This window comes from Artemia franciscana, chromosome 10 (genome assembly GCF_032884065.1).
Source record: "Artemia franciscana chromosome 10, ASM3288406v1, whole genome shotgun sequence".
NCBI classification, from domain to species: Eukaryota; Metazoa; Arthropoda; class Branchiopoda; order Anostraca; family Artemiidae; genus Artemia; species Artemia franciscana.
This window is the reverse complement of record NC_088872.1, coordinates 49,234,541-49,247,159: the sequence shown is the minus strand read 5'-3', so window position 1 is coordinate 49,247,159 and position 12,619 is coordinate 49,234,541. Positions and strand designations below refer to the sequence as shown.

Here is a 12,619-nt window from a genome sequence, read left to right as displayed (position 1 = left end):
CTGTATATAAAATGGGCTGTCCCCTCCTCAACGCCCCGCTCTTTACGCTATCGTTTGACTGTTTCTCGTAATTCACCTTTCTAAAACAATAAAAAACTTTAGTGTAAAGAGCGAGGCGTTGAGGAGGGGACAACCCCTTTCATATACGAATAATTTCTGTTTGTTTTAGGTTTTAATGTCGCTCCTTACATGCAGTTAAAAAAAATGTTTTTTTATTTAATTTCTGAACGTTTTTGAATTAATGCATGTTTTGATTTTGGCTCATCGCCCATGAATAATTAAAACGAAATTTTAATATTATTTTTTTTTTTGCTAGATGGCTTTCTCATAGTTTTGATCGGACGATTTTGATAAAAAAGAGGTGGGGGAGGAGGCCTAGTTGCCCTACCATTTTCGGTTACATAAAAATGAAATTAGAACTTTTTATTTTTTTTTGCGAATGTTTTCATTAGTAATAAATATACGTAACTTACAAATTAACTTACGAAATGAATTTTTATATTTTTATATTTATGGCAGTTGGTATCTACCAAGTGACATATAACAATCGCAAATTCTGTCGGTCTGTCTATCCCGGTTTTGCTACTTTAGGCACTTCCAGGTAAGCTAGGACGATGAAATTTGGCAGCCGTATCAGGAACCAGACCAGATTACCCCCCGATTCGACCAAATACCGTTTCCCTGATTTGACCATCTGAGGGGGGAGGGAGTGGGGGGACGGTTAAATCGGAAAAACTAGAAAAAAGGAGGTATTTTTAACTTACGATCGGTTGATTGCATCTTGATGAAATTTGATATTTGGAAGGATATCGTGTCTCAGAGCCCTTATTTTAAATCCTGACCGGATCCGGTGACATTGGGGGGAGTTGGGAGAGGGAACCAAAAATCTTGGAAAACGCTTAGAGTGGAGAAATCGGGATGAAACTTGGTGGGGAAAATATGCACATGTCCTAGATACGTGATTGACATAACCGGAACGGATCCGCTCTCTTTGGGGGAGTTTGGGAGGAAGGGTTAATTCTAAAAAATAAAAAAAATAGGCATTTTTAACTTACGAAGAAGTGATAGAATCTTAATGAAATTTCATATTTAGAAGGACCTCGTAACTCAGATCTCTTATTTTAAATCCCGATCGGACCCAGTGTCCTTGGGGGGGGGAATCTTGGAAAACGCTTAAAGCGGAGAGATCAGGATGAAACTTGGTGGGAAGAATAAGAACAAGTCCAAGATAAGTGACTAACATAACAGGACCGTATCCGCTCCTTTTGGTGGAGTTGGGGAGGGGGGAGGGAGCAATTCGGAAAAATAAAAAAATGAGGTATTTTTAACTTACGGACGGGTGATCAGATCTTAATGAAATTTGATATTTAGAAGGATCTTGTGCTTTAGAACTCTCATTTTAAAGGGGAGTTGAAGCGGGAAACCGGAAATCTTGGAAACCGGAGGTCCTGGGCAACGCTTAGAGGGGAGAGATCGGGGGAAAACTTGATGAGAAGAATAAGCACAAGTTATAGATACTTGATTGACATAATTGGAACGGATCCGTTCTCTTTGGGGGAGCTGGGGGTCGTTAATTTGGAAAAATTAGAAAAAATTATGGTATTTTTAACTTAAGAACGGGCGACCGGATCTTAATGAAATTTGATATTTAGAAGGAGCTCATGTCTCAGACCTCTTATTTCAAATCCCGAAAGATCAAATCTCAGATCTTTTGACATTGGAGGGAGCTGGAGGGGAAAACAAGAAATCTTGGAAAACGCTTATAAATGTCGTAGATTCGTGATTGACGTAACCGGACTGGATCCGCTCTCTTTGGGGGAATTAGGGGGTGGGGTTCAGTGCTTTGGCGAGTTTGGTGCTTCTGGACGTGCTCGGACGGTAAAAATTGGTAGGCGTGTCAGGGAGCTGCACAAATTGACTTGATAAATTCGTTTTCCCCGATTCGACCATCGGGGGGGGGGGGCTGAAAAGGAGAGGAAAAATTAGAAAATTGAGGTATTTTTAACTTACGAGTGGGTGGTCGGTTCTTAATGAATTTTGATATTTAGAAGAACCTCGTGACTCAGAGCTTTTATTTTAAACGCTACAGTTTTTACTGTTTTAAGAAGTAGAGTTAAGAGAAAGAGTCAAACTTCAGCGTAAAGAGCGGGGCGTTGAGGAGGAAAAGCCTCTTTCATATACGGAGTAATTTCTGTTCGTTTTAAGTTATAATGTCGCTCCTTACTTTCATTTTAAAAAACTTGTTTTTTATATATTTAATTCGAAGTATAGAGCAACAGTAAAACTCAAACAAACTGTCTCCCTTCCCCTCTTTAAGCTAAATTTGGATTTTTCTCCAAAAAATACACCAAAAACAAACACTCTAGAACAAGAGAAGAAAGAAATCACAATGCCTCATCAATGGAAAGATTCATTGATGTAGATTTTGTTTATACAATAAAACTGTTATTTCAGATGTTTTGAAAGGCAATCGGCTAGAAAAAAAAAAAACTCTTTCAATTGCCCACTAGCTGTACTGAGTTGTTGTGCTCAAGAATGCTTTCAGTAAAGCATTATAAAATTTCAGTATTGAGAGGGAGAACAGTACCCCTCATATTCAAGATAATTCCTATTTGTTTTGACTTTCTAGGTTCTTGGCTTTTCTTTGGAAAATGTTTTCGTTTTATTCTATAATTTTGTGCAAAAAAATACTCGAGGGAGAGAGAAAGAGAGAGAGGTGGTAGGATAAGCAAAGAGAAGGGGGGGAAGGGTGAAAAGAGCAGGGGCGGAGGAAAGAAAAAGAAATAAAAAATAGAATACAAACCCTTGTTGGAAGGTGAAACAAATTAGGTAATTCATAGCGGACAATTGGAAGAATTTAAGAATAAGAGGAGGACAAGTAACAGCATGCGCGATTAAGGGAGAAAACGTAAAAAGATTTATTCAATTCCATCCAAGCAGACGGCAGTGTTGACCAAATGCTAAATGATGCTTTTTGAGCCAAATCAAGCCAATGATTTCTAACACTAGCATCTTCAACCAATAAAAAAAAAAAAAAAAAAATCTCATCGGAACAACGTTCGAATTCTAATTTCACACTCTTCCTTTAAAGATGTCTGCTGGTATTAGCCACCTATCTGGCTAATTCTAATTCTAAAGTCAATTCTAATTTCACACTCTTCCTTTAAAGATGTCTGCTGATATTAGCCACCTATCTGGCTAATTCTAATTCTAAAGTCAATTCTAATTTCACACTCTTCCTTTAAAGATGTCTGCTGGTATTAGCCACCTATCTGGCTAATTCTAATTCTAAAGTCAATTCTAATTTCACACTCTTCCTTTAAAGATGTCTGCTGGTATTAGCCACCTATCTGGCTAATTCTAATTCTAAAGTCAATTCTAATTTCACACTCTTCCTTTAAAGATGTCTGCTGGTATTAGCCACCTATCTGGCTAATTCTAATTCTAAAGTCAATTCTAATTTCACACTCTTCCTTTAAAGATGTCTGCTGGTTTTTGGTCAGTTTTTCGCTCTAAAGCAATGGACAAATTAGAAATTGCTTTCGTGTGAAAAAAAAAAATGACTAAGACTTAAAATGAAGAAAAAGAAAGCCTGATCTGAGCGTGGTAGGAAAGAGAATCTTTAATGGGAGAATTTAAAAGTTTTTCTACTAAAATGTACATGGCGATCCTTATAATTTGTCTTAATTAGGAAACGAATATAAGTATTAAGAAGCACTGGATAGGGCTACTAAATGGATTTTATAATACCTAGAAGTTGAAAAAAAATAAACCACAAATTTCCCTCAGTTAGTCTAAAACAAATGTGATAAAATAATACGTTGCTTCGCTGCATTAGAATCTACTAGTATTTTTTCTTTTTTCTTTCTCTTTTTTCTTTTTTTTAGTACTTTTTTCTTTTTGAGCAGTGGTGACCTTTCGAATTCTTACGCTTATATCTTTGCAAAGATGAAATTTGCATTAAAAAATAAACTACCACTTTTGTCATATGGAATAATTTAGAAATTAGGATATTATTGTGTGCTATTTCCTCCGAAATAAATTTTGAAATATGTAGCATCAAATTGACTGTTATAACAAGTTAGTAAACTGGGTAAAACTCAAGTTGGTGACGTCATAATTTTCCTTTCAACAATAAAAAATGTTATGACGTCATACTCTTTTTTTAAATAAAAAAATGCATGACCTCAAGACTCAGAAAAAATATGACGTCATCTGGCTTTTTCACGTTTATAAAGGACAAAACCATATATAACTTATTCAGTCTCATTGTGATCTACCAACTGTTAGTTAATACAAATTAGAATGATCTCTGAAGAATTTAGTGAGCTAGTCCTCTTGGCGGGTGATGATGAATTAATTTCTCATGAAACCCTTGTGTATATGGTTAACGTTGAAGGTTTGCTAGGTGAAGATGTATTTGAGCAGCCACAACTGAAATTACTTGAAGAGTTGAAGCCAGAAGAGCGAAACTTAGAAAAGATACAGAGTGAAGAATCCAATAAAGAACAGACCATAAATTCATTTAATCCCGAAGATTGTCCCACGAGTATCCAAGATTTTTTGTCACCAGTTAAAGCGTCATTCAATTCGAATTCTAAGGAGCAAGAAAAACGATGTATCCTGAAGGAAAAGATTGAATTGATTCAGCAAGTCAAATGTGTGCCGGCAAAGAAGAAATCGATAGCTCTGGTTTTAGATGACAAACCAGATATAAAATCTAGAATAAATGAGTCTACAAAAGCACAAGCTTACTTCCAAGATAGAAAAAAATTTGTCCCATCAAGTAACTTACTTCCACCATTGCCAGATAAAGCGATACAGAAATTGGACGAAAAACAAAATTATCCTGTGAAACGCAAGCTCGAGGTAGATGCTGCAAATAGGCCAGAAAATAAGAAAAAATGGACGCCCATAGTTTGGAACTCGAATGATATTGTTCAAACAGACAAGAAGAGAAATAACTCATTTTCTCGGAAACCTTGTAAATACGGACTGCGATGCCGCTATGGAAGCAGGTGCAAGTTTTCTCATTGATGTGGCTATTTCCTTTTTAGTACCATTTATTCAAAATTCAGCTGAATAGGGAGTTGAGAAGAAGAATTGGAAAATTTTGAAATTACCATTCCTAAGTAAATTCTTGTTGTATTTTCCCAGTTGTAAATAAAATTTTTAGTATGACATTTTTTTCTTTTTAAGCTTAGTCACAAGACCAGTAATTAACCAACTTACCAATGAGACAAATTATAAGGATGGCCATATACTTTTTAGCAGAAGCATTTTTAAATTCTTCCATCAAAGGTTTTCTTTCCGACCACGCTTGGATTAAACTTTCTTTTTCTTCCTTTTAAGTTTTGGTCAATTGTTTCAGACGAAAGCAATTTTAATTTTGCTCATTGCTTTAGAGCGACAAACTGACAAAAGGCAGAAGACATCTTAAAAGGAAGATTGTGAAATTAGAACTTGAACGTTGTTCCGATGAGAAAATGTTTTTTTTTCTAAGGGAGTTAACCTCCCCCAAATTGGTTACGGAAAATTGGGTGCCCAATTTGATGTCAAATGGCCAACTCTTACGCGTTCATTTTTTACGCGCTTTTTAAAAATGATTTTTGAAATAGCGTTTTGTTTTTTGTTTCAAAATCCAATGACCGACGGTAGTTTATCTAAGACTGATGATAAAAACACCAGTAAGACGGTGAAAGTGAAATAGTAGTCTGCAGATGACAGTAGCATGCTAAACCATCTGTTTATTGTAGTGGCTGGATAATTTGCAATCCCTAATACTACTAATGAGTATTAACCTTTACAATTTTGGCAGTTTCGAAAGAATTTAATAGTGCCTGTCTTACTTTCATCCCAAGCAGACCATTTCTCGTCTTTTTCTTCCTTCTATTTCTCGTATATTGATTTCTACTTAAAAATTCCTACTACCTAAAAGTAGAAACACTACAGATTTTGAAACAAAGAAGAAACAAAACGTATTTTGAAAATTAACATCTTTTGAAAAAGACCGATTAAAAACGAAGTTCCCTGAAATTGTGGTAGAAAGTTTTTCGAAAAAAAGAAAGACTTTTATAAATACTAATCTAAACAAGAACAGCATTAGTGCCATTTTGGTAGCAGACAAACAGGGAGCTTTTATTCACTATGATATACCAAGGACAACAAAATAAAAATATTTTTTGCCCCTTACTCTATTTATACCTGAAAACCACGATTTCCTAAGATTTATCTTATGTTGTTTCAAAATTATGAAGTTTTTACGTTGTGCCACATTTTCGAAAGTGTTGCCACGCTGAATCGTGAAAATAAATAAGCAAAATTAATCAATTCAGTTTGAAGCCTTTTCCGTCCACAAATTCAAACACTTACAACCTGTTGATTCCCAAAGACAACTGCACCTTCAAAGAAAAACTATGCCTTCTTAACATGCTTTATCATGGAGTTTAGTTTATTTTTGGCTGGTTTTCGCCCTTTTTTTTTATTTGACACCCGGTACTACCAAAAACTACAGAACTGCGAACAGAGATCTGTGCATTAAAAACTGGATTACGGGTATATAGGTATATGATATTTGTATATAGGTGTATATGGGTAAGCTAGGTATATGATATAGGTATATGATGAGATCTGTGCATTAAAAATTGAATTACGGGTATACAGGGTATATCTATATAGTAGGATAAGTTTCCACTTCACCAATTCAATCAGGTTTCATTTACTGTCCTTGGTGCTATAAAACAAAATTGCCGGCTAGAAAAACGAATTTTTAATTATGGTTCATAACAGAAGCATGCCAGCCTTTAAGCTAAACGTTAACTTTATCACCAGTGATGTGAAATCCCGCTGCCGAAGCAGAGCTCGACTCGTGTCGAAACCTAGCTAACGCATACAAAGAAAAATTTTTGTTTCCAAAATTCCTGGGCTAAAAACCGATTGATATGATCAAATGGTCCATTACGCTAAGTTTTAATGGGCACAATTTGATTGAAACGCTGAGGGCAGGGAAATGTATGTATGTGGTTCTACAACACAGCTTAAGTAAAAAAGAGTTAAATATAAGGGCTAGAAAGCAATGAAAGCGGAACATTTGATAGATTAAAAATCTTAATATTAGCTGTAATCAAATAGTTCATGGTAACGCACATTAAGTAAGAAGCAACCCGGTTCAATAGTAACCGAAACTCTAAAAACCTGAATTTTAATACCAATGATACATCAAAAGAATCGGAACTAATTTCCAATATATGGGTTTCATTAAGTTTAGTCTTACCCATCAAAGGCTACTAGACTGAGAAAATTTGCCTGATTCTCGCAAAAAGGGGGAAACATCCCCTGAAAGTCATAGAATCTTAATGAAAATCACATCATCAGATTCGGGGCATCAGAGAACCCTATTGGAGAGATTTCAAGCTCTTATCTGCAAAAATGTGGAATTTTATATTTTCTGCCAGAAGAAAGATCACGGATGTGTGCTTATTTTTTTTTTCAGGTGTTCGTATCGACTCAGTGCTCCTAGAATATCGGGAGAGGGCTCATTCAAACAGATTTCTAAAAGTTCTAGTGCCCCTTTTGAAGTGACCAAAAAGATTGGAATGCAACTAGGCCTCCTCCCGAGCCCGTTTTTTCTCAAAATTGTCCGATCAAAATTTTGAGATAGCCATTTTGTTCAGTATACTTGAAAGGCCGAATAACTATGCCTTCGGAGATATCATGGCCCCCCAAAATTCTTGGGGAAAGTTTGCTCATTGTTTACGTTTAGTATTTGTTATTGGGAAGTATGCATACGTTTTCGGGTGGGAAGGGCGGTTAATTTTTTCTGGTGAGATTTTCCTCGGTAATAATTTTCCGTGGGTGGAATTTTCCAGGTGGTGATTTATTCAGGGAAAATTTTACCCTGGGAGAATCTGCCGGAAAGTTTTTACAACTGAAACTAAGGAGCGACATTAAAACTTAAAACGAACAGAAGTTATTACGTATATGAAGGGGTTCCTGAGGACGACTACTGAAACACTATGTTCGTTTAATTAGAACAATAAGAAGGTTTTTTTTTAAAGTGCTAAAAACCTTTAGCGTAAAGAGCGAGGTGTTGAGGAGTACCAACCCCTCTCATATACCTAATAATTTCTGTTCGTTTTAAGTTTAAATGTCGCTCCTTACTTTCAGTTGAAAAAACTTATTTTTTTTATTTAATCAGATAAATAGAACAGTAGACTATTAAGTATTTTGCAGATAAGTCAATCTATATATCCATAATTGAAAAGTTACAACTACCAGAAGGCAAGGTAATGGTTTTAAAGAGATATTAGGAGATATTATTTAAATTTATATCTCCTATCCAGAAAATATTTGGTCATTCCTAATCTGTATTTAAGGCTTTATCAAGATTGTCTTAGTTGTCCAAATTGATATAAAAATCATAAACAGGTTCAAAAATCAAAGCACAAAATTACTTGGTCATTCCTAATCTATATTTAATGCTTTATCAAGATTGTCTTAATTGTCCAGATTGATTCAAAAAATCATAATTAGGATAAAAATTCAAAGACTAAAACTGTCTGGTCATTTCTAATTTTATTTAATTTTTTTTTATCAATTTTGTCTCAGTTGCCCACATCGATACAAAAGTCATGAACAGGATAAAAATAAAAGCACAAAACGTAACAACGGGCTAAGTTTTTGTCCAGATAAAGTCAATGTATTTATCCATTTTTGAAAAGTTACAACTTTCAAATGTTAAGGTAGATGTTTTTCAAAAGAGATATTAGGAGATACTATTTTTTGTGCCGATTAGTCAATCCCTCTGAAAAAAATAGATCTATCAGATAAATAGAAGAATAGACTATTAAGTATTTTTGCCGATAAGTCAACCTATATATCCGTCTCTAAAAAGTTACAACTATTAGATGTTAAGGTAGATGATTTTGAGAGGAGATATTAGGATATATTACTTTTTGTGCAGATCTGAATCCTTCTTGGAAAAAATAGAACTATCAGATGTTAAGGTAGATGGTTTTCAAAAGAGATATTAGGAGATATTTTTTTTGCAGATAAGTCAATTCATCTTTGAAAAAAAATACAACTATCAATGGTTATCGTAGACGCTTTTCTTGATAAATGAACCATCTAATAGACCAAAATACAACTATTAGGTATTAGGAGATATTTTTTGTGCATATAAGTCAATCCATATTTGAAACAATACAATTGTCAAATGTTAAGGTAGATGGTTTCAAAGGATATATTAAGAGATACTATTTTTGTGCAGATAAGTCAATCCATCTTTGAAAAAGTACAACTATCAGATATTACTATAGATCGTTTTCAAAGAAGATATTCGGAGATACATTCTTTTGTGCAGATTAGTCACTCCATCTTTGAAAAAATTAGTACCATCAAGTGTTAAGGTAGATGGTTTACTTTATAAATAAACCATATAATAGACGAAAATACGACTGCCAGATGATAGGAGATATTTTTTTTGGCAGATAAGTCAATCTATCTTTGGAGCAATAGAACAATCAAATCTTAGTGTAGATCGTTTTCAATGGAGATATTTGGAGCTACATTTTTTTGTGCAGATAATTCAATCCATCTTTGGAAAAATACAACTATCAGATGTTAAGGTAGATGGTTTTCAAACGAGGACTTAAGAGACATTACTTTTTGTGCAGATAAGTCAATCCATCTGTCAAACACAACTATCAAATGTTATCGTAGATGGTTTTCAAAGGAGATATGAGGAAACGTTATATTTTGTGCAGATAAGTCAACCCTTCTTTGAAAAATAGAACTAATAGATATTAACATAAATGGTTTTTAAAGGAGATATTATTTTTTGTGTAGGTAAGTCAATCCATCTTTGAATAAAATACAACTATCAGATGTTAAGGTAGATGGTTTTCAAACGAGGACTTAAGAGATATTACTTTTTGTGCAGACAAGTTAATCCATCTGTGAAATACGACTATCAAATGTTATGGTAGATGGTTTTCAAAGGCGATATGAGGAAATGTTATATTTTGTGCAGATAAGTCAATCCTTCTTTGAAAAATAGAACTAATAGATATTAACATAAATGGTTTTCAAAGGAGATATTATTTTTTGTGTAGGTAAGTCAATCCATCTTTGAATAAAATACAACTATCAGATGTTAAGGTTGACGGTTTTCAAATGAGATTATTTTTCGTGTAGATGAGTTAATCCATCTTTGAAAAAATACAACTATCAAATTTTAAGGTAGATGGTTTTCAAAGGAGATATTAGGAGATGCTATTTTTTGTGTGGATAAGTCAATCCATCTTTGAAAAAATAAAACTAATTGATGGTACTGTAGATGGTCTTCAGAGGAGATATTATTTTTTGTGCAGATAAGTAAATACATGTTTGAAAAAAAAAATAAAACTGTCAGATGTTAAGGTAGATGGTTTTCAAAGGAGATATTAGGAGATATTATTTTTGTACAGTGTACATTAAATTTGTAAAATGTTGACCTTAGGTCATCTTGATCTTTTGACGACAGAAAAGACTTTTTGTCCGTGTCAACTTAGAAATTAAAAAATTTTGCGGCAAATTAAAAATTTTTGCGGCAAATTAAAACTAGAACTGTTTTCAAGACCTTATCCAGGGGGGGGGGGCTACAGGGTTTACCACCCCCCTTGTAATTTTTTCGGGCTTGTAAAAACGTAACAAAAATGTATTTAAACAATTTTTGATACGTTTTTTAATGTTTTTTTTTTGGTGGGCTCCTTTTCTTACATTATCCCCCAAACCAAAAACTATTCTTGACCCCAAACTAAAGCTTCAACTCTTCCTTAAATTTGAAGGGTGACAGTTTTAGCTTATTCGGTTCAGGTTTTTTTTGCATTCTTTTGTAAAAGTTTTCACATGACGAATTTGTAATTTTGACATTGGAGATATTCTTGTCCCCAATTAGCTTGTCTCTTTAACTCTTTTAATTTACTTTGAAAGTACCATTAGCTCGTGCTGATTTACTTATAGTTAATCTAAAGTGTTGCTTTTAATGGTGCTGTATAGTGTTAAATACTTCTTTTAATTTTTCAATTTATATTTTTGACGCTTTCAGTTTTGTTTATTAGCTTATTTTTAATGGATCTGTGCTCTTTGCTCATAGCAGCTTGCTTATATTTACTAAAAATTTCTATTCTGGTACTTCTGTAAACTATTAAATATATAGGTTTTCGAAATTTTATTTTTATTTTTCGCGGTATCTTTAATTTGTCTATCATGGTATAGCAACTTAATCTTAGTTGCTCAAAATATTACTTTATTAGCTTGTCTGTATACTACTAAATATACTTAATTTTTCAACTTTTTTTAAAGCTCAAACTATTTTTTAAAGTTTCAAGTGCTACTTCGATTGGTTTGTTTTGATTTTACATATATTAACCCACTGATCGACCTATTATTTATTTTTTTAAATTATTATTCCTTTAATTTGTCATCTTATTATTATTATTTTTTTTGTATTTTAGGAGTGCAGAGGGGCGAGCAAGGGCATGGCTGCGTCTTGCTTTGATGCAGAAGAAACTAGCCGACTATTTATGGATTTTATTGGAAAATCGGGAAACTGTATTACTTCCGTTCTTTCGCCCTGGGGCGTTGTTATTGTCTGAGGAAGGGGCAGTTATTGCAGGGCTTCTTGTTGGATTGAATTGTCTTGACGTTAATTTGTGTTTAAAGGTGAGTAAAAAAATATTAACATAACAGAATAGACTGAATTACTTGCAGAAATTGGCGAAAATGGTGTTCAGGTGAAGAATATATTTTTTTTATTCATATAATTAATTTACTTATTTACTGACTATCAATTAATGTAATTAACTAATTGATTATTATTAACAAAAGTAATAATATAATTATGATTATAATCGCAAATGATATGATTATTATCATAATTGTTTTATTAACATGATATATCAATTTCATTTATGAAATCATTGTATCCATCAATATAATAATTTATATATTTAGTTTTTGTTAATATAGTTAATATATTAACATAATTAGTAAAATTAAGAAATTCTGCTTAAAGGCGAGTAAAACATTTTAACATGACAAAATAGATTAAAAGAGTGGTAGAGATTTACAGACTATTATGGATTTTATTAAAAAATTGAGGGACTATTGCTTCTCTTTTATCGTTTTTGCTCTTTTACTCTTCTCTTTTAAGCAGTCCTAAAATACAAAAAAAAATAATAAGATGAAAAATTAAAGTTTTTTACTGTTTTAAAAAGAAGAATTGAGAGAAAGAGTCAAACTATAGCGTAAAGAGCGGGGCGTTGATGAGGAAGCAGCCCATTTCATATACGAAGTAATTTCTGTTCGTTTTAAGTTTTAATGTCGCTCCTTACTTTCATTCAAAAAAACTTGTTTCTTTTATTTAATATATTATAGAAATAAGTTTCTGATTGTTGAATAGAATAGTTTTTGCTCTATTCTCAACAACAGTGTTAAGTGTAGCAATCTAAAATGCAAACCCGAAAAAGATTTTATAATTATTTTGGAATTATAAAAAAATAATTGTCGGCTTTAAGATTTGATTAGATCAAAATATTCACCAGATTTTTTTTTTATATCTGTTAAAATAAAAACCGCC

General features: G+C 33.1%; 1 protein-coding gene across 6 annotated transcripts in view; it reads left to right on the top strand.

The window, feature by feature from the left end:
• Nucleotides 1–12,619, top strand: part of LOC136032309 (RUN and FYVE domain-containing protein 1-like) — a gene marked incomplete at its 3' end in the record, with an annotated part of 94,848 nt that overhangs the window by 35,879 nt on the left and 46,350 nt on the right. For all 6 annotated transcript variants that reach the window (XM_065712598.1, XM_065712599.1, XM_065712600.1 and 3 more), the window contains 1 exon segment: nt 11,496–11,703. In XM_065712598.1, the coding sequence (XP_065568670.1) occupies nt 11,496–11,703 (208 nt within the window).